A 21,185-nucleotide genomic window follows, 5' to 3' on the forward strand; every position below is an offset into this window, starting at 1 on the left:
CAATTGTTGGAAAAATTACTTGTGTCATGCACAAAGAAGATGTCCTAAACGACTTGCCAAAACTGTAGTTTGTTAACAAGAAATGTGTGTAGTGTTTGAAAAACTAGTTTTAATGACTCCAACCTAAGTGTATGTAAACTTCCGACTTCAGCTGTATATATTGTAACATGACACAATATATATAATATATACTGTAACATGGCACAATATATATAATATATACTGTAACATGGCACAATATATATATATATAATATATACTGTAACATGGCACAATATATATAACTTGTGCATATGTAACTAAAACATATACAGTTTGACAAGGGCTAACCAAATGAGGTTTGGCCAACATGCTTCAGTATACATTTCAACCAGCAACCTTCTGGTAACAAGATCATGTGTCTATCCACCAAACCACTGTCTGACTTGTTTTCATCTATTTCAAGTTTTTATGTGAGGCCAACCGTAGGCAACAGCTACACCAACAGCTCTCACCTCAGTACGTCTCGGAAGGTCCTCCTAGAGTCTTTGTCCAGGGTCACAGTGAAGGTTTTCATCTCCAGGGTCCTGATCTTAATGTTACAGGTACGGATCTTGGCCTCCTGTGGAATTAAGTCTGTGTGTTAGGTTTGGGTTTTAGGTTTATGAGATCATAAAGCGATGTGGGCACCATGGCTTGGTCCAGCGAACCAGGCCTTTGTGACGTTAAGAACAAGGCGGAGACCCAAGAATACCGAGAGGATGAAGTAAATATGTTTTATGTTTCCGAATTTTATAACAACCTTCACTAATAGACATTTGTGTGTTAAAACGGTGTAAACTCACCATGGTGTTCTTGGGTTTAGTTTCGTTGAAAGCGACTGTAAGACAGTTCAGATCTGAGGACAACAAGAAAAACAAGAACATAGGCCAGGCTTCAACAGATATACAGGATAATATGGGAAAAGTAGTAGACATTTCAGAACTTATTTTTACGTTCATACAATTGCATCAATATGCAACAGCATGGACATTCACTACTATTTTACATTGTGACTTTGCCCGCTGAATTGACATATGTGTCCAATGGGTGACAACTCAGCTACTACTGATCACAATACAGATCAATCTATCAATGAATTACATAAATGTTGTAAATATCATTGTGTGTGATATTTAGTGTTGTATACCTTCAGTTTCATTGGAGGGAATGGCACTAATCTGAACACCTGAGGTCCTCACTGACATACCCTTGTCTACGTCTCTACCACTCAACGACACCTGGAGGGGAGGACAGAGACACAGGTCGGAGGTCATAGAGAGAAGCTAACAGCTAAACGTCAAATACAGGTTATATGACCTCTCTTCGGGTCAGGCCACTCTCATGATGCAGTTCTAAACTCTAAACAGAGACAAACAGACGTTGCATCAACAGTATCAATCCCAAACACTATCAAAATAGAGCTAAACGTCAAACACAGGTTATAGGATCTCTCTTCAGGTCAGTTAAGTTTACTCCCATGATGCAGTTCCAAACTCTAAACAGAGACAGACGTTGCATCAACACTATGACAATAGAGCATAGCATTCGCTTTATAGCCAGATGCAGCACTTTCACATGGATGTATAGTGATGAGGTCATGTTAAAAACACGGTTGATCTTTCGCTTACCTTTTTGTAGTTGACAGAGACGACAGCACCACATACGTCTCCTGTGTTCTTCTTCTGCTTGATGGTCGTGGCTAATGAGGGAGGACAGACGTGATCAGACAGGAAGAGTGACAAAGACACGTGCACACACCAATGCCTGCACACACGTACACACACACTTCAAATCAGTTTGAAACGAAACATCAGATGCAGAGAACGTTGATCGGGGGCGTACACAGGCTAAATGTTACCTTTCAAAGTAGTTGGGGACTGTTTGAACTCGGGGAAGTCCAGCTCTAAGTGGGAGAGAAACACGTCCTCCACTGGGTCCTTGGTCAGGTTGGGGAAGCAGATCTAGAACATAGGCAAGAGAATGACAATCTTGGGTCAGTTGGTAGAGCAAAGCGCTTGCAACGCCACGGGGGTTTGTTTCCCGCTGGGGCCAACCGTACGTAAAATAATGTATGCATTCATGACTGTAAGTCGCATCGGATAAAAGCGTCTGCAAAATGGCATTTGGTGTTTTTTGGTCTATGAGTGAGGACTGATAATCATGAACATGTTAGAGTGCTAACGATAAACTATGCTCAGTCCATCGCAGCAGACTTACTGTCATTATGTCACACAATAGACAACAGACAGTGGTAGAGAGATTCGACAGTGCATAGGCGATAACGAGACCTGTTTGTGAAGCATATGGTTACGTCTGTGTCCCAAATGGCCCCCTAGTCCCTATCGTGTGCACTGCTTTTGACCAGGGTCCACAGGGCTCTGAATAGGGTGCCATTTCAGATGCATCCTATGTCTCCTCACCTTGACAGAATAGATGGTGAAGTAAACAGGCTGCAGTCCGGTCCGCACATAGTAGGAAATGACATCAGACAGGAAGGGGTTAGGCTCTGCCTGCTTGCTGCTGTTGGACTGCTGGAGAGAGATGGGATCATGTTAGTATGGAGCCTGGGGTTGACCAAGACAGTACACATAAAAGTAGCTTTTTAATACACTGAATGTTCATGTTTTGGAAGGAACTCTATTTCATTCATGTAGAAACACAGGAGAGGAGCGCTTCTGTGGTTTATAGTTAATCCACAAGGTGCTCTTGTCATGCCCTGATCATAGAGAGCATTTGTTTTTCTATGGTATAGTAGGTCAGGGCGTGACTGGGGGGGGTTTCTAGTTGTTATTTTCTATGTGGGGTTCTAGTTTAGTTTTTCTATGTTGGTGTTTGGTATGATTCCCAATTAGAGGCAGCTGGTAATCGTTGTCTCTAATTGGGGATCATATTTAAGTAGCATTTTTTCCACCTGTGTTTTATGGGATATTGTTTTGAGTTAGTGCACGTAGCATTCTCTGTAGTCACGGTTTGTTGTTAGTTTATTGTTTATTTGTGTTTTGTCTTTGCTAAGTTTCACTTCTTTAATAAATAATGTGGAACTCAACATCCGCTGCGCCTTGGTCCGATGTTCATTCCAACGAACGTGACAGCTCTTTGATCATGGGATGAAATACTCTAGGAAAGCCTTTGTGCAAACAAACGTCCAGAAGTAATCAAGGCACTCTCATGTAGTGGAACATAGTAAAAGCCTTGATTGATTTATGGCTTATGCACGGCAAGAATAAAAAACCCACCTAAGCATAGCAAAAAAAGGCCTTTTCATTCTACATGAGTGCCTTGATTACTCCGGGAAGTTTGTGTGCGCAAAGGCTTTTTTACTATGCAGCAACAACTTATGTTTGTTCTATTTCCATCCCATTGTATTTCATTACCATTTATGATTTATTGGAAACTACAGCATTTAACAATGAAAACCTGACCCTGTGTCCCTGCTACGTTTCACAATATTTTACCCCCCCGATACTTCCCTGTCTTTCACTACACTGTGCCAAACAGTTTCTCTTCCCTCTATCCAGCTAAATGCTAAGATGACTCATAACAGCAAAGCTATTTGCATACAGTACTCCTAGGTTGCTAGTTCCGATAAGAGCCCGCAGATGTTTTTTTCACTTCCTGTAAGCAAGCAACTACTGTACAGTACTGTGCAATTCCCTTTTGTTTTGCTAATCATTCAAAACACCTAGAAACATGCAAACGATAATTTATTTGACTTCTTTTTGTATGCTCTCCCAGTGGCAGAGCATAAACCACATTCAACATAACCACACATAACTAACCACATACCTTTATCTACTGCAGATCAGACTAGTATTTTGTTTCCTCCTAAAATCCTGAAAGCGACACTTGCCAGGCTAATGAAACCAATGCATTCCAGGCAGGCTCAATCCAAAGTATCAAAAGAGAACAGAAAATACTATTTGATGCTGTCATTTCAACATAACATAGAAACAGTGGGTTACTGTACCATTTTGGCCAGCTTGGGGATCATGGAACCCAGACTGTTGATGTTGCAGTCGTACCATGGATCTACCATTCCCAAGTAGGAACCCAGGGCACAGGGGTTTTCCCGGGTTGCGGAGAGGTTTTCCTGATAGAGAAGTACAACATGGTTTATTATAGATACATTACTCTACTAAACTGTTAGGGTAACTCAACCACAGCTAAGTTTTCACATTTCAAATGTATTTATAAAGCCCTTCTTACATCAGCTGATGTCACAAAGTGCTGTACAGAAACCCAGTCTAAAACCCCAAACAGCAAAGCAGGTGTAGAAGCACAAGGTTCAAGTTCAGTGTGAAACCAGAGACATTAAGCCTTTACACTAGTGGGAATTGGCCTATATGAATAGGACTAAATTTAAATGTTTCTTACGGGAAAAATATGAAAACATTTGCATAACAAATGTGGCAAAAAGCACAGTAAATATAAAATGCACATAAAATCAACAGTGTAATGTTTGGATTCAGTCTTGTGTCACGTGAACTGTGTCCTCAACTTTGGTATTATAATTTTCCCAAAATCTCCAAACTGTTCCCTTTCAATTGCTACCGTGGTTTGGAGATTTTGGGAAAATTATAATACCAAAGTTGAGGACACAGTTCACCTGGCACAAGACTGAATCCAAACATTACACTGTTGATTTTATGTGCATTTTACATTGACTGTACCTTTTGCCGCATTTGTTGATAACAAAATCTGAAAATACTATAGATACATTCAGTAACATGATAAGAATATTCCTGGAAAATGTGGGGTAGGTGCAACATAACATAAAAACAATAGTCTCCGAGTGGCCACACCCCTCTCTAAAGTGTACACAGTTCCTAAGTCATTTCAATACATTTTTATGCCTTAAAGAAGAGTCTTCAACTATAAGGTGCTTGTTTTTTTTTTTTTATAGCTTTCCTAGCTGTGCCTTTGAGGAACTACTGTTGTTGTATACGCAATCCAAAAACGGACCGTTATAAGTCACAGTGGGCATCATTTGAAAGCTTGTTCTATTGCCAACATGACTAGCCAAGTTATAAAATACGATTTTACAGTGTTACGCTTTCACAGGGCAATTCAGAGAACATATCGTCATTTTGGTGCCCATAGAAAGGAGTGTTCAGGTTAATTCAGGTGCATTCAGGTGCATTCAGGTGCATTCAGGTGCATTTGGGTACGTGTTCCGCTGCGGATTTTCTTCATAATACACAAACATCCCACTGGGCACAGACGTCATTTCAACGTCTAGTTTTGATTTACATTTGGTTGAGTTGCCAACGTGAAATCAACCAAAAATATCACTTTCATTGGATTTAGGTTAAAAGTTGGGTGAAAAAAAACACATTTCCACACGTTGTTGACTTTTTCCAAATCCAATCAGTTTCCACGTTGATTCAACATCATCATATAGATTGTTTGTTGTTGAAATGACAAGGAAACAACATTGATTCAACCAGTTTTTGCCAAGTGAGATTCTGTTCAGAACAACCCAGGATATGACGCCATGCTTCTACATTTGCATTGCTTGTTGTTTGGTGTTTTAGGATTCTGTATTGCATTTCGTGACATCTGCTGATGTAAAAAGAGCTTCATAAATCAATGTGATAGATTGATTGATGCCATCAAACATAGTGATCATAAACGTTGACTAGATTACAGGAGTTTTATGATATGGAAATGTGAAGTGCACATTCTCATCTTTCAAAATACATAGTCCTCTTAATTTACAGCATTTCCCTCACTCAGACAACAACAAACTACAAAAGTTGTCCAATTAGTGGGAGGCATGTGGGCAACTTCTTGTCGCGTGCGGTGCTCAAGTTCAGAACGGCTGTCAGTCAAAACTCATTCAGCACTGTGAAGTGCAGAGCCTGAGCTCTGACGCCATTTACAGCATATTCCTGTACAGCCACTGCGTTCCAATGCAGGCACTTATCAGTGTCCAAATCTGCCATTTCATTCTTTTGATGTGATCATTTCACATACTGTCTGTGGATGTGTGTGTGTGTGTGGGGGTGTGTGTTCACATACTGAAACACTGAAATGAGTGTCTCTTGACAGGTTGTAAACTGATAGGAGTGAAGTGTTAGTTTGTGGTCTTACTTTGACAGGACAGGTGGGACTGGGATCCTCACAGACAGGGATGTAGTAAAACTGGAAGTTGACTTTCATGGTCAGAAAGAGACGACGCGCTTCCCTTTTCCTGCAGAGTGAAACCAATGATTAACTAACCCTCAAACCATGCTACACAGAAACCCGGGAATAATCCCATTATATTTCTGACGCATGAACTATTAATGTGTCATGATTTCAATTCAACTTCCTTCTTCCTGACTAGACCACAGAAATGGACAGTTAGTTTCCGATTTCATTTTTTGGACATTATGAAATAAAACAGTTTCAACAGCATAGTATAGGGCTAACCAAATTGAGATGCTGTAGGTGGAACTGTCTCCAAAAACTATACTATGATCATATCTAACAGAAATCTATTATATCCAGTATCCATTCTAATATATACAATATCCACTACAAACTACATGCAGTCTCTCAGACTACATTACCCATGATCCTGGTCCCTCACCGGAGAAAGTAGAAGGCCTTAGCCAGCTTCCCCAGCACCCTGTCGTCCCCCATCACCACGATCCGGGCCGTGAAGTGCCTCTGCTGCTTGGAGAATGAGGGGGTCCCGCTGCACCCCGCCTTCCTATGAAGTGTCCCCCCTCCCCCGGCCACACTCCCGCTCTCCTCCAGAGCGTCCTGCATCAGGGCCATATTGTCCGTGACTGACGGCCTCATCTTGATGCCTCCTCGTCGGGTTAACCTGGCCTCCCCCTCCTCCGAACCAGAGGGTTCCACCACTGAAGGCTCAACCCCAGGGGGAAGGTCCCTCTCGATGCCGCTGTCGTTGGACATCACGGAGTGGCGGGGCATGGCGGAGGAGGAAGTGAGGTCGGCAGGGAGGTCGGCAAGGTCAAAGTCGGTCTCCTGGTCCTGGCTGAGGCAGAAGTGTTCCGACGACATGGAGCTGGAGCGCACGCACTTGGCCAGCTCGCGCCCTGGTGGTAGAGGTGCCATCAGAGAAATAGGAACCAGAAGACATATATACTGTATCTCTATAACATGAATGTCAATACAGGTCACTGGGAACAGGAAGCAGCGAGACAAGAAAGCGCTATAGTATTGGCCGTTTGCATCGGGTGAGAACACAGTGTGTTAGAATAACACTCCTCATTATTCACGATTCATTTAGGATTATCCATAACCATGGTAGCATCCACATTAATGTAGAAGTGTTCAGAAACATATTCTATTCTTATTTACAATAAAAGTGACTCCAAAATGACATAATACATTATTTATCATTCATTTCTATTGGGCACAAAAAAATCGGAAACACAGCCAAAAATGAACTGCAAATGCAATCAATAAGTTCGTAGAGTCACAAGCTTGATGTCGTCATTGCGTACTAGGAATATGGGATCAAATTCTAAACTTGTGACTACTTTATTTATAAGAATCTTTAGGGGTGTAAATCATTTTGACCCCTACCTTTTTGAGAGAAAAAAAGTATTACTGTTATTAAACAGAGTAACAGAGTTCATGTAACAGAGTTCTCTCATTGGTGTGTATAAACAACAGATTTCACCACTCACAGATCTCCTCATCCTCCCTCCACAGGTGGAAGCTCATCTCCGGATTGGGAAGCGGCATGTCACACAGGCATCCCCCACCACCGGAGGACAATGTGTCTAAACCAGGAAGAGCCCAAACTGTCACAATGACACCAAAAACAACACCCGCTTACTTCCTGGTCCCCAACCCCTACACTAAGTATCTGGTCTCACAGCTGGCCTGAGAGACAGTGTAGTGTCCATTTGAAGGATAGTTGTGACGATGAGAAGAAAAAATATGTATTGAAAGGTAAATAAGGTGTACATCTGTCCTGGGGGGGGGCTCTGACTCGACAGATTTAGACATGGAGGAATACAGTGTACATCTGTCCTGGGGGGGGGGCTCTGACTCGACAGATTTAGACATGGAGGAATACAGTGTACATCTGTCCTGGGGGGGGGGGGGGGGCTCTGACTCGACAGATTTAGACATGGAGGAATACAAAGTCAGAGTGACTGCTATACAGCGATCTATTAATAACCGTCCCAAATTCAGAGTGACTGCTATACAGCGATCTATTAATAACGGTCCCTGAGTCAGAGTGACTGCTATACAGCGATCTATTAATAACGGTCCCTGAGTCAGAGTGATAACGGTCCCTGAGTCAGAGTGACTGCTATACAGCGATCTATTAATAACGGTCCCAGAGTCAGAGTGACTGCTATACAGCAATGTACATCTGTCCTGAGTCAGAGGGACTGGGGGTCCCAAAGGGGCTCTGACTCGGTCCCTGACAGATTTAGACATGGAGGAATACAAAGTCAGAGTGACTGCTATACAGCGATCTATTAATAACCGTCCCAAATTCAGAGTGACTGCTATACAGCGATCTATTAATAACGGTCCCTGAGTCAGAGTGACTGCTATACAGCGATCTATTAATAACGGTCCCTGAGTCAGAGTGACTGCTATACAGCGATCTATTAATAACGGTCCCTGAGTCAGAGGGACTGCTATACAGCGATCTATTAATAACTGTCCCAAATTCAGAGTGACTGCTATTCAGCGATCTATTAATAACGGTCCCTGAGTCAGAGTGACTGCTATACAGTGATCTATTAATAACGGTCCCTGAGTCAGAGTGACTGCTATACAGTGATCTATTAATAACGGTCCCTGAGTCAGAGTGACTGCTATACAGCGATCTATTAATAACGGTCCCTGAGTCAGAGTGACTGCTATATAGTCAGAGTGACTGCTATATAGCGATCTATTAATAACGGTCCCTGAGTCAGAGTGACCGCTATACAGCGATCTACTAATAACGGTCCCTGAGTCAGAGTGACTGCTATACAGCGATCTATTAATAACGGTCCCTGAGTCAGAGTGACTGCTATACAGCGATTTATTAATAACGGTCCCTGAGTCAGAGTGACTGCTATACAGCGATCTATTAATAACGGTCCCTGAGTCAGAGTGACTGCTATACAGCGATTTATTAATAACGGTCCCTGAGTCAGAGTGACTGCTATACAGCGATCTATTAATAACGGTCCCAGAGTCAGAGTGACTGCTATACAGCAATCTATTAATAACGGTCCCTGAGTCAGAGGGACTGCTATACAGCGATCTATTAATAACGGTCCCAAAGTCAGAGTGACTGCTATACAGCGATCTATTAATAACGGTCCCTGAGTCAGAGTGACCGCTATACAGCGATCTATTAATAACGGTCCCAGAGTCAGAGTGACTGCTATACAGCGATCTATTAATAACGGTCCCAAATTCAGAGTGACTGCTATACAGCGATCTATTAATAACGGTCCCTGAGTCAGAGTGACTGCTATACAGCGATCTATTAATAACGGTCCCTGAGCCAGAGTGACTGCTATACAGCGATCTATTAATAACGGTCCCTGAGTCAGAGTGACTGCTATACAGCGATCTATTAATAACGGTCCCAAATTCAGAGTGACTGCTATACAGCGATCTATTAATAACGGTCCCTGAGTCAGAGTGACTGCTATACAGTGATCTATTAATAACGGTCCCTGAGTCAGAGTGACTGCTATACAGTGATCTATTAATAACGGTCCCTGAGTCAGAGTGACTGCTATACAGCGATCTATTAATAACGGTCCCTGAGTCAGAGTGACTGCTATACAGCGATCTATTAATAACGGTCCATGAGTCAGAGTGACCGCTATACAGCGATCTACTAATAACGGTCCCTGAGTCAGAGTGACTGCTATACAGCGATCTATTAATAACGGTCCCTGAGTCAGAGTGACTGCTATACAGCGATTTATTAATAACGGTCCCTGAGTCAGAGTGACTGCTATACAGCGATCTATTAATAACGGTCCCTGAGTCAGAGTGACTGCTATCCAGCGATTTATTAATAACGGTACCTGAGTCAGAGTGACTGCTATACAGCGATCTATTAATAACGGTCCCAGAGTCAGAGTGACTGCTATACAGCGATCTATTAATAACGGTCCCTGAGTCAGAGGGACTGCTATACAGCGATCTATTAATAACGGTCCCAAAGTCAGAGTGACTGCTATACAGCGATCTATTAATAACGGTCCCTGAGTCAGAGTGACCGCTATACAGCGATCTATTAATAACGGTCCCAGAGTCAGAGTGACTGCTATACAGTGATCTATTAATAACGGTCCCAAAGTCAGAGTGACTGCTATACAGCGATCTATTAATAACGGTCCCTGAGTCAGAGTGACTGCTATACAGCGATCTATTAATAACGGTCCCTGAGTCAGAGTGACTGCTATACAGCGATTTATTAATAACGGTCCCTGAGTCAGAGTGACTGCTATACAGCGATCTATTAATAACGGTCCCTGAGTCAGAGTGACTGCTATACAGCGATTTATTAATAACGGTCCCTGAATCAGAGTGACTGCTATACAGCGATTTATTAATAACGGTCCCTGAGTCAGAGTGACTGCTATACAGCGATCTATTAATAACGGTTGTGTGTTGTCTACGGTAACGTTACCCTTCCAGTTTCACTTGGAAACAGAAACCAAATGCTAGTCTAAAGGAAATGGGAGATAATGTCTGGATGCTGTTTAGATCATTTGGTTTTGGTTTCAAACAGTCAAAAGATGACCCCTCTATGATAAGGATACTGTACCTGATGTGTCAGTATCCGTGAGGATCTCTCTGTAGAGTTGTCCCAGTCTCCCCCTCAGCACCACCCCTTCCCCCTTACTGCCCTCCTCCACACTCTGCTCCAGACTGGCCACAACTTCCTGGAAGTACGGCTCCACGTCCTGGCCAATTTCCTGCCACACACACACGCGCACACACACACACACACACACACACACACACACACACACACACACACACACACACACACACACACACACACACACACACACACACCGTCTATGAATAGAATACAGGTGAAAGGCCACCAGCGACCAGACAAACACATCTGGAAGTCTGACTTTGACACATCCTGTTGAGATGAGTGTTATATTAGGACCAGTGTCTGTGTGTGTGTGTGTGTGTGTGTGTGTGTGTGTGTGTGTGTGTATGTGTTTTTTAATGGGAATGGTGCCAACCTCTGTTAGATCATGGAACAACACAACTAAACAACACGCTATTAAGACATTATAGATCATTTCTGGTTAAGTGTGTTGCTGAATATGACTGAGATGGCATGTATGAGGCACCAGTAGACAACTTTAGCTTACTGAGCTTTGCTTTGGTGCAAATTGAAATAGAAACTAGTATCAAACACAAAGAGGTATTTATTTAGATAACTTTGAACAAAACACAGCAACATTTGCGAAAACAAAACCAACGTCAAACCGAGATCAAACAAATACCAAGACCATAAAACAGGTTTCTGTTCTCCGAAGAGGGATGGACGGGAGAACAAATAAAGACGAAAAGAAAGAAAGAAACTAAGTTAAATGAAGGCTTTTACCAAGAACCTTTAGCCTGAACCCCATCATCACATACGCATAGCGAAACACCAGACTTTAAGAGAAGAAGAAACTTCATAGCGAAACTCAATGTTAACACAACCACACTGACCTTCAGTGCCTGTGCCAGTTTAGGACTGTGACACAGCTCCCCTCCGAGAGCAGCCTGGATGGAGTGTTGGACCACGCTCCGCATGTGGTCAAGGGGATTCAGATACCCCCCTGACCCAGAGGCCTCGATGTCCCCCCTCAGCGCCTCACTGTGGGGGCCGGAGAAGACCGCCGGATCGGCGAACACAAACACCCTAGGAGACCGTAGGAGAAATTGAGTTATTGCCTTTGGTTATCCTTGATCAACCAGTTCCCCGGCAGTTCACATGCAAGCTACTGTTACTACGACTTTATCTACAAACAGCATGTCCTTCTATACCATAAGGAAAAATGGCTTCTACACTGTACTGTGTCACCGTGTTGTATGCAACAGCAAGTTAGGTTGTCCTCTCACCTCTCCTGAAAGGGATGGTAGTCATTCTTCAGGCTCTGCTCTGCGACCACCATCCTCTGATACAGCACTCCTGTGGGTCAAAAGGATGTACACGTTGAAAACGCGTGGCATTCTCGTACCACGGCCAGTGGACACGTTTAAAACGCGTGGCATTCTCGTACCACGGCCAGTGGACACGTTTAAAACGCGTGGCATTCTCGTACCACGGCCAGTGGACACGTTGAAAACGCGTGGCATTCTCGTACCACGGCCAGTGGACACGTTTAAAACGCGTGGCATTCTCGTACCACGGCCAGTGGACACGTTTAAAACGCGTGGCAATCTCGTACCACGGCCAGTGGACACGTTTAAAACGTGTGGCATTCTCGTACCACGGCCAGTGGACACGTTTAAAACGTGTGGCATTCTCGTACCACGGCCAGTGGACACGTTTAAAACGTGTGGCATTCTCGTACTACAGCCAGTGGACACGTTTAAAATGCGTGGCATGCTCGTACCACGGCCAGTGGACACGTTTAAAACGCGTGGCATTCTCGTACTACAGCCAGTAGACACGTTTAAAACGCGTGGCATTCTCGTACTACAGCCAGTGGACACGTTTTTTAAAAAGTGTGGCATTCTCGTACCACGGCCAGTGGACACGTGTAAAACGTGTGGCATTCTCGTACTACAGCCAGTGGACACGTTTAAAATGCGTGGCATGCTCGTACCACGGCCAGTGGACACGTTTAAAACGCGTGGCATTCTCGTACTACAGCCAGTGGACACGTTTAAAACGCGTGGCATTCTCGTACTACAGCCAGTGGACACGTTTTTTAAAAAGCGTGGCATGCTCGTACCACGGCCAGTGGACACGTTTTTAAAAAATGCGTGGCATTTTCGTACCACCGCCAGTGGGCACGTTTTTAAAAAAGTGTGGCATTCTCGTACCACGGCCAGTGGACACATTTTTTAAAAAGCGTGGCAATCTCGTACCATGGCCAGTGGACACATTTTTTAAAAAGCGTGGCAATCTCGTACCACGGCCAGTGGACACATTTTTGAAACGCGTGGCATTCCCATACCACGGCCAGTGGACACGTTTAAAATGCGTGGCATACTCGTACCATGGCCAGTGGACACGTTTAAAACGCGTGGCAATCTCATACTACAGCCAGTGGACACGTTTAAAACGTGTGGTATTCTCGTACCACGGCCAGTGGACACGTTTAAAACGCGTGGCATTCTCGTACTACGGCCAGTGGACACGTTTAAAACGCGTGGCATCCTCGTACCACGGCCAGTGGACACGTTTATAACGCGTGGCATTCTCGTACCACAGCCAGTGGACACGTTTAAAACGCGTGACATTCTCATACCACGGCCAGTGGACACGTTTAAAACGCGTGGCATTCTCGTACTACAGCCAGTGGACACGTTTAAAACGCGTGGCATTCTCGTACTACAGCCAGTGGACACGTTTAAAACGCGGAATTCTCATACTACAGCCAGTGGACACGTTTAAAACGCGTGGCATTCTCGTACTACAGCCAGTGGACACGTTTAAAACGTGTGGCATTCTCGTACTACAGCCAGTGGACACGTTTAAAACGCGTGGCATTCTCGTACCACGGCCAGTGGACACGTTTAAAACGCGTGGCATTCTCGTACTACGGCCAGTGGACACGTTTAAAACGCGTGGCATTCTCGTACCACGGCCAGTGGACACGTTTAAAACGCGTGGTATTCTCGTACTACAGCCAGTGGACACGTTTAAAACGCGTGGCATTCTCGTACCACGGCCAGTGGACACGTTTAAAACGCGTGGCATTCTCGTACTACGGCCAGTGGACACGTTTAAAACGCGTGGCATTCTCGTACCACGGCCAGTGGACACGTTTAAAATGCGTGGCATTCTCGTACTACAGCCAGTGGACACGTTTAAAACGCGTGGCATTCTCGTACTACGGCCAGTGGACACGTTTAAAACGCGTGGCATTCTCGTACCACGGCCAGTGGACACGTTTAAAACGCGTGGCATTCTCGTACTACGGCCAGTGGACACGTTTAAAACGCGTGGCATTCTCGTACTACGGCCAGTGGACACGTGGAAAACAAACATCCCTCTTCATTATAACGTGTTTTACAGTAAAACGATGATCACCTTTCGAAGACAGTCAAGTCTACCAATAAAGTCTTACCTAAACACATAATAGAAAAATACATAATTCGGTTGGACGAAGGATGTATGTTGCTTTCAGTACCTGGTGTGTAGCGTTCTGTCTTCATGCGTCTGGTGTAGCTGAGGCCTACAGTACAGTAGGGCTGGGGGAGGGTAAGCAGCCTCTTACAGAAGTCGTACACCCGCTTGTACAGGTCGTCAGGAACATAGGCTGACTGGAACGTACACAGATATATGCACGGTTAGCACGGTTAGCTGTCCTCGGACTTACCTGAACCACCAAACACAATTGGTATGGTACATACACACAACCCTTAAATACAGTATAGTACCATTTCCCTCCATAAATACTTGCACAAACTTCCCAAAACCTCAATATACATCATATGGCTCTGGTAACAACAATAACTGTCTCTTTTAGTAGACACCAACAGATAAAGAAGAGATAAAGGCCTACGACAGTACAGAGTCCTGACCTCGCCTGACCAGGAAGTGTAGGAGACGATTAACAGGAAGTAAGACTTCATCGAATCAGAGGAGCTCATCAAAACAGTGGCGGGAAATGATCCAATCCCCCAAATGAAAGCTTCTCCCCAGCCAACCCTGAGACAGGTCTGTAAAGATGCTGTTGTCATGTCTGACAGGTGTTTCCTTGTGTAACGTAAGCTCCCGGAACCTACCTGGATGACAGCATAGATGAGTGTGTGGAGCAGGGGGATGATGTGTGTCCGACAGTCTACCCTCTCAGCCTGCAGACAACAAGAGACAAGCACACAAACTATTGTGTTAATCAGTTACTCACTAATACAAAGTTTGTCTGTAGAAGATAGCTTGTCTGTTACCCCCAGGGGCGGACCGGGACCAGAAATCGGTCCTGGCATTTCTAACACATTGGACAATTATTTTCCTTGAGGCCTCCACACCGGCTAATTATTAGCAAGTTAAATATAATTTTGTGTAGAAAAAAATACAAGTTTGACAGACCCACTGGGCTAAAAATAAACCCTTCCATCTGGCATTTGCCCAAAATGCCAGATGGCCAATCCACCCCTGGTTCCCACTAGACATAACATTCATGTATCACATCATTGCACAATGTCCTTGACAATCTCAGTGTTCTTTTCAAGTTGATTTGGGTAGCAATCGTTGATTGTCTTATTACGTCTCTTGACACTACAGTGAAGACTAATAATGAATGGCCCAGAGACTTATATTTCTCCATATAAGGCCCCGGAATGGCCTAATGGCGCACACTGATGACATACCCTTTCCAGCTCCTTGACGATGACTCTCACCAGAATGAGACTGTTGGCAGGATTGTTCCGAACCTTCTTGTGCAGCGTCCATCTTAGCATCCCTTCGAGTAGAAACACACACTCAGCACTTGCAAACATTTCCACAAACATGGCACTAAACAGCACTCACACTCTCTGTTGTTTCCATAGACATAGCTCTACACAAATAGCTGGTGTGACTCAGTGCGGATGCTTTGTTCCATTGCACAACGAACCCAAACCGTGGATAAAACTAATAGCTGACTCAATGCAATTTTCAGATTATTGGCAGGCAGAGGTTATGTGTCATCCTCATGTGGTTTGGGCAGATTAATATGGCCTGGTCGGAACATTAAAGAGGATCAACTCCTTCTGGACGGTGGAGTAGAGAGGCAAGTCAGGGGACCTTTAGTCCATTTTAAACCTAATTGCTTTGTATGTAAGGCATAGGTGGCTGGTGGCACTTTAATTGGGGAGGACAGGCTCAAAGTAATGGAATAAATGGAACGGTATCAAACACACCATTTCCATGTGCTTGATACCATTCCATTCACTTCCTTCCAGCCATTATTATGAGCCATCCTCCCCTCCCCAGCCTCCTGTGATATAAGGGTACCCATATGTATCGTTATTGAACTACCAGTTGAAGCTAGCCAGTTAGCAACACCTCTGAACAAACCAGACTGGAAATGTGCAACAAAAGCAGCCTGACCTGAAACGGAGCCATGCTCACTGGAAAGCAAGCCGGTTCACTACCTCTCAGCTCTGCTCAACTCAACAGTGTGTAAACCCCATAAAGAGTCTAGTGGAAACTCCTTACCTTTATTGAGCACAGAGGAGGGGTGTTGGCTCTCCAGCTCCCTGAGCACGGCCTGGACACTGCGGTAGATGTCCGACTCTGAGGCCAAGGGGGCGCAGCTGCCTGGAGAGTCAGGGGTCAGAGGTTAAGAGTTCATGTTAATACAAGTCGTACAGCAAATGTTCCATTTTGGATCAAATGTACATGCATGCCGCTGTTCAAATGACACCCTATTCCCCATATATTACCTATAGGCTCCATGCTGCTCGGGGGGCTGCTCGAGCTATCCCAGGCTGCCTTGTTGGTCATGTCTCACATGCATGGTGGGGCCACGGCCTGGTGTCTATAGGGACGGAACAGGGAGAAAGTCTAATCTGTTAGCGGTACCCACCTTTATTTAACCTAGGAAAAAGGCTATAGGCTTAAAAAATTTACTGGACATTCTTGTGGCACAGAGGTGTTAGGACTTGTGAGTCCCCAAGAGTAGAGCCAGTGAATTGACCAAGGACATCACACACACACACACACACACACACACACACACACACACACACACACACACGTGCACACACACACACACACACACACACACACACACACACACACACACACACACACACACACACACACACACACACACACACACACACACACACACACACACACACACACACACACACACACACACACACACACACACACACACACACACACAACCCTGAGCTATAACACTGGACATAATGACTTTCAGCAGCAGGTGCCGAAGTCACAGTCCCAATACTGTTCCAATAGAACAAGGCTGATCGTTCTCATTGCCTCATAAACAACCTCTATCTCTGCTTCTCTTTCTCACAGTCTAGTTTATCGCCGCACGAATAGAATTATACCCCACGCCAAATGTTTAGTTTTTTGGCTTTAGTTAGAGATCAGTCATCTCCCCACCTGTTTCACACCATCCCCCATAACAAAGACTGAAATGACTGGGGATGTACGGAGGTCTATGGGACAGCTTCACACGTCAAGTATAAAACAACCAATCATGTCAAAATGAAAGTTCCCAACAGCGAGAGACGATGACTTCTTGATATTCAGATCTGTGATGAGTTCACTTACAGTATACATGCAGGACGCATCATCACAAGACAAGATAGAATCAAATCAAATGTTATTTTCTCACATGCGCCGTGAAATGTTTACTTACTTAAATGCTTTTAAGCCATGAACCAACAATTACAGTAACAAATCAAATAAAAAGTAAAAAATAGAATAACAATAACGAGGCTATATACAGGGGGTACTGGTACCGAGTCAATGTTTGGGGGTACGGGTTAATTGAGGTAGACTAACAGTGAACTAGTGAAACTGCTGTGGAGGTATAAACATTATTGAGCATAAAAAGGTGTATTACTGTATGTTGCCTTAGAGACAGAGGATATGGGAGTAAAAGATAAGTCATTTTCCATTTGAATGAAATTGCCAAATAGAATATACTGCATTGATTCTGCAACAACTCTACCAACAACTTTCACGACATGCCTCAGCTAACAGCATGCCTAGATGTTTAAAAAAGTGAAAAATACTCAGCATAAATAACTGTATTACTTCCTGAGTTTTGAATCAACTGACCCAAAATAACACAGCTGAATTGTATTGTCCCCATACTACTCTATAAAGTGGACTCAAATGTTCTGTTGAGACATTTCCGATCCAGTTAAAGCTTGGAAAGAAACGACTATCTGACAAACCATGTCGCGGTTCCCGAAGGCAGAATATGTGTCTCTCTCTCTCTCTCTCTCTCTCTCTCTCTCTCTCTCTCTCTCTCTCTCTCTCTCTCTCTCTCTCTCTCTCTCTCTCTCTCTCTCTCTCTCTCTCTCTCTCTCTCTCTCTCTCTCTCTCTCTCTCTCTCTCTCTCTCTCTCTCTCTACTCTCTCTCTCTCTCTCTCTCTCTCTACTCTCTCTACTCTCTCTACTCTCTCTACTCTCTCTCTCAATGTTAGTTCTCATACCGAAAGTTCACAATTAGTTTGCAACTTCCAGTTCTATCCCAGACACATCCATCATCCAGTACCTACCGTCCAAAGCACCCGAAACAGGTGAACCGCCAAAACCAAATCCCCCTACCTTTTCCCTGCCAGAAAAGTTCCTCTTTCCAACAATACCCGAAAGGTTCCCTGAGGCGTTTAATTTCCGACACACTGGCTCAGTGTTCAACGTGCTGCTGCAGGATCTGACAGAGAGAATAGTGAAGTGGAGTGAACTTCCTCTAACTGGGAGGTGGTGACGAGCTGGTGGGGTTGGTGACAGAGAGAGTGGCAGTGTTCTGAGAGAGGGGGAGAGAGAGAGGTAGAGGGGGAGGAGGAAAGTGAGGTAGAGGGGGAGGAGGACGTTCGGGGGCAAGGTAACAGCAGCAACCTGATTGAACTGAGTTTAATGTTGCATTTTAGGCAACTAGGCATATTTCTCTCTCTCCCTCAGGCTGCCCTGAGGTTGTTCCTGAGGCTACAGTAGAAAATGGAGGTTTAGTTGGAGGGGATTTAACCTTGATCCCTGTAATAAAGCACGACACAGGGAATGACAGCAACAGGGACAACAGCGCTGCCTCAGCAACTCAACAACTGCCTGAGTGACCACACGTTTCCTGTTCCTGATGCACCACTCACTCACTCACTCACTCACTCACTCACTCACTTATTCACTCACTCTCTTCCTTTCTTCCTCTCTCTCTCTCTCTCTCTCTCTCTCTCTCTCTCTCTCTCTCTCTCGCCATTTCTCTCTCTCCATTCTCCCTCACTCTCTCTCTTCCATACCCTCCGTCTCTCACAGACACACTAACATAATGTTTTTTTTTAACACTTAACGTGCGGAGGGAGGACAGGACCTGAGACATTTCCTCTCTGTGTGAATACGTAGGGTTGCACCACACACGACAGGCTATATTTAGGTTGGAGTGTGTGTGTGTGTGTGTGTGTGTGTGTGTGTGTGTGTGTGTGTGTGTGTGTGTGTGTGCCCCAGAGGTTTCATTCAAGCGTTGCCAAATGAAGAGCCTAAAATAAGTAGGTAAATTCAAAAATGTCAGTTTCTGCACTAATTATTAATGTCCTTGCAGACTGAGAGAGGAAGTGTACGCGTCGCAACAATGAGTGATCTGCAGACAATTCTAGGTCTGTATATCGTGTAGATTTGATATGGGTGTTTCAAGTGGCACACAACTAGAGCTCTGCCTGTGGATGAGATTTGGAGCTTTTGATAAGAGTCGCCAAAACCAATGGTAAAAGCTCGTACTTCAAGAAAGAAGTACAAGACTGAAGTCCAAGTTTGCAGAGGGGAGTGCTCTACCACCCCAAAACCCCAGGCTTCAAGTGGACATGAACACTCACAAACAATGTGCTACAATACAATCAAACAGACCCTTATCAGACTGTATAATTGTACATGGTACATGGCTAAAAACAGATGTGATCCTCAAGGAGGTAAAGAGTTTGAAGACCAGAAATATTTGTATGCAGTAATTCACTCTTTAAGGGCACTGCACTCACAATGACTTCCCATAACAAAGACAAAAGCAAAGCAAGTTGTATAAATCTGATAGATACTGCAGGAGTGGAGTCACACAGGGCTCAGTAATCCGACCCATCCAGTTTGATAATCTCTCTGCCCGGTTACAACCCTTTCCCGTTACTTCAGTCACACCTGCGTTTACCCAGCTAGCCACGCCCCTTTCACATGATCACATACCTATAAACGCCCTACAGTACGTGCAGGGTTACTCAGGTGTATGATTAAGGTTTCATAAACACACACACTCATGAACGCACGAGCACACACGCACTTTATAAAAAGTACTGTGCAGGACTATACAGGTGTAGAGTCCATGGCTGAGATGTAATGTATGATAACGTATGTTGAGCCTTGAAATCCCCACGTAAGGACATTGAGCAGCAAAACAATGTATATACTGCAGGCTCACATGTCCCTCTATACAAAACCCAGGGAAGTACCTAGTCTCGTGTAGAGTCGTTATTATGTCACAGTTGAAAAACCAGGCAAGCACAGTGTCCAAATAGTCCGCTAAAACATTCCTTTCATGAGATAAGCCAAGAAATGTCCCAGCTAAAGTAACTCTTAAATTGTGTTGCTACAATATGTCGTTGAGCAATGCCTCACGTCACAAGCAAGTTGATGCTTATTGTCATTAGTCTTGTCCTGGAGGCAGAACTGAGTGATTTCCCCTTAGACAGGCCAGCTGCAAAGTCAAACTTCGCTACATGGTAAAAATGAATGAAAACAAAAATGTGCTTTAAGGTTAGGGTTAGCAGTGTGGTTAAGGTTAGGATTAGCAGTGTGGTTAAGGTTAGGGTTAGCAGTGTGGTTAAGGTTAGGATTAGCAGTGTGGTTAAGGTTAGGGTTAAGTTTAAAAACAGATTTTATGACCTTGTGGCTGTGCCAGCTTGTGACCACTCTACTGAGCTGCCAGGTTTTGTTTTTGTTGGAAACCAGTACAGTAACAAATAGTGCAAATGTTGTTCTTTGATCATTTCCATAAAAAACAAGGCACCATGTACAGAAAAAAATCTAAAAGTGACACCATTGAAAACCAACAGTATTTCTCTCCATCAAACTAAGCAATAATCTAAATCCAACCCCTCTGACCCATAAACACCTTACGTAACCATAACCCATACAAGATAAACTGGTCAATGATTCTCCTCCACCAGTGGTAGAAGTGCCTGTGAGAAAATAAACATAGGCTATGTCCTAAAAGTAGTGCATTCTACATACAGGGAATAGGGTGGCATTTCAGATGCACCCTCTATGCTGCTGGTGTGAGGGGGGATATCAATCAAGGATATTTCCTGCATTC

The 21,185-nt window shown here is 44.2% G+C and overlaps 1 protein-coding gene across 4 annotated transcripts in view; it reads right to left on the minus strand.

The window, feature by feature from the left end:
• Positions 1-21,185, minus strand: part of LOC139370337 (phosphoinositide 3-kinase regulatory subunit 6-like) — a 29,124-nt gene that overhangs the window by 3,214 nt on the left and 4,725 nt on the right. The window contains exons 1-19 of one of the 4 annotated variants that reach the window (XM_071109760.1): positions 18,446-18,545; positions 16,573-16,667; positions 16,346-16,447; positions 15,517-15,608; positions 14,932-15,000; positions 14,334-14,466; positions 12,091-12,160; positions 11,698-11,890; positions 10,784-10,934; positions 7,668-7,763; positions 6,596-7,070; positions 6,115-6,214; positions 3,989-4,111; positions 2,442-2,552; positions 1,880-1,982; positions 1,650-1,720; positions 1,169-1,259; positions 825-877; positions 495-601 (exon numbers count right to left, since the gene is read on the minus strand). In XM_071109760.1, the coding sequence (XP_070965861.1) occupies positions 495-601; positions 825-877; positions 1,169-1,259; positions 1,650-1,720; positions 1,880-1,982; positions 2,442-2,552; positions 3,989-4,111; positions 6,115-6,214; positions 6,596-7,070; positions 7,668-7,763; positions 10,784-10,934; positions 11,698-11,890; positions 12,091-12,160; positions 14,334-14,466; positions 14,932-15,000; positions 15,517-15,608; positions 16,346-16,447; positions 16,573-16,633 (2,201 nt within the window). In that variant the 5' untranslated portion in view covers positions 16,634-16,667; positions 18,446-18,545. Of the gene's footprint in view, positions 1-494; positions 602-824; positions 878-1,168; positions 1,260-1,649; positions 1,721-1,879; positions 1,983-2,441; positions 2,553-3,988; positions 4,112-6,114; positions 6,215-6,595; positions 7,071-7,667; positions 7,764-10,783; positions 10,935-11,697; positions 11,891-12,090; positions 12,161-14,333; positions 14,467-14,931; positions 15,001-15,516; positions 15,609-16,345; positions 16,448-16,572; positions 16,789-18,445; positions 18,546-21,185 lie in introns of those variants that run through there. The other 3 variants (XM_071109762.1, XM_071109759.1, XM_071109761.1) reach the window with 3 other exon arrangements.

Source organism: Oncorhynchus clarkii, chromosome 17 (genome assembly GCF_045791955.1).
Source record: "Oncorhynchus clarkii lewisi isolate Uvic-CL-2024 chromosome 17, UVic_Ocla_1.0, whole genome shotgun sequence".
Lineage (NCBI taxonomy): Eukaryota > Metazoa > Chordata > Actinopteri > Salmoniformes > Salmonidae > Oncorhynchus > Oncorhynchus clarkii.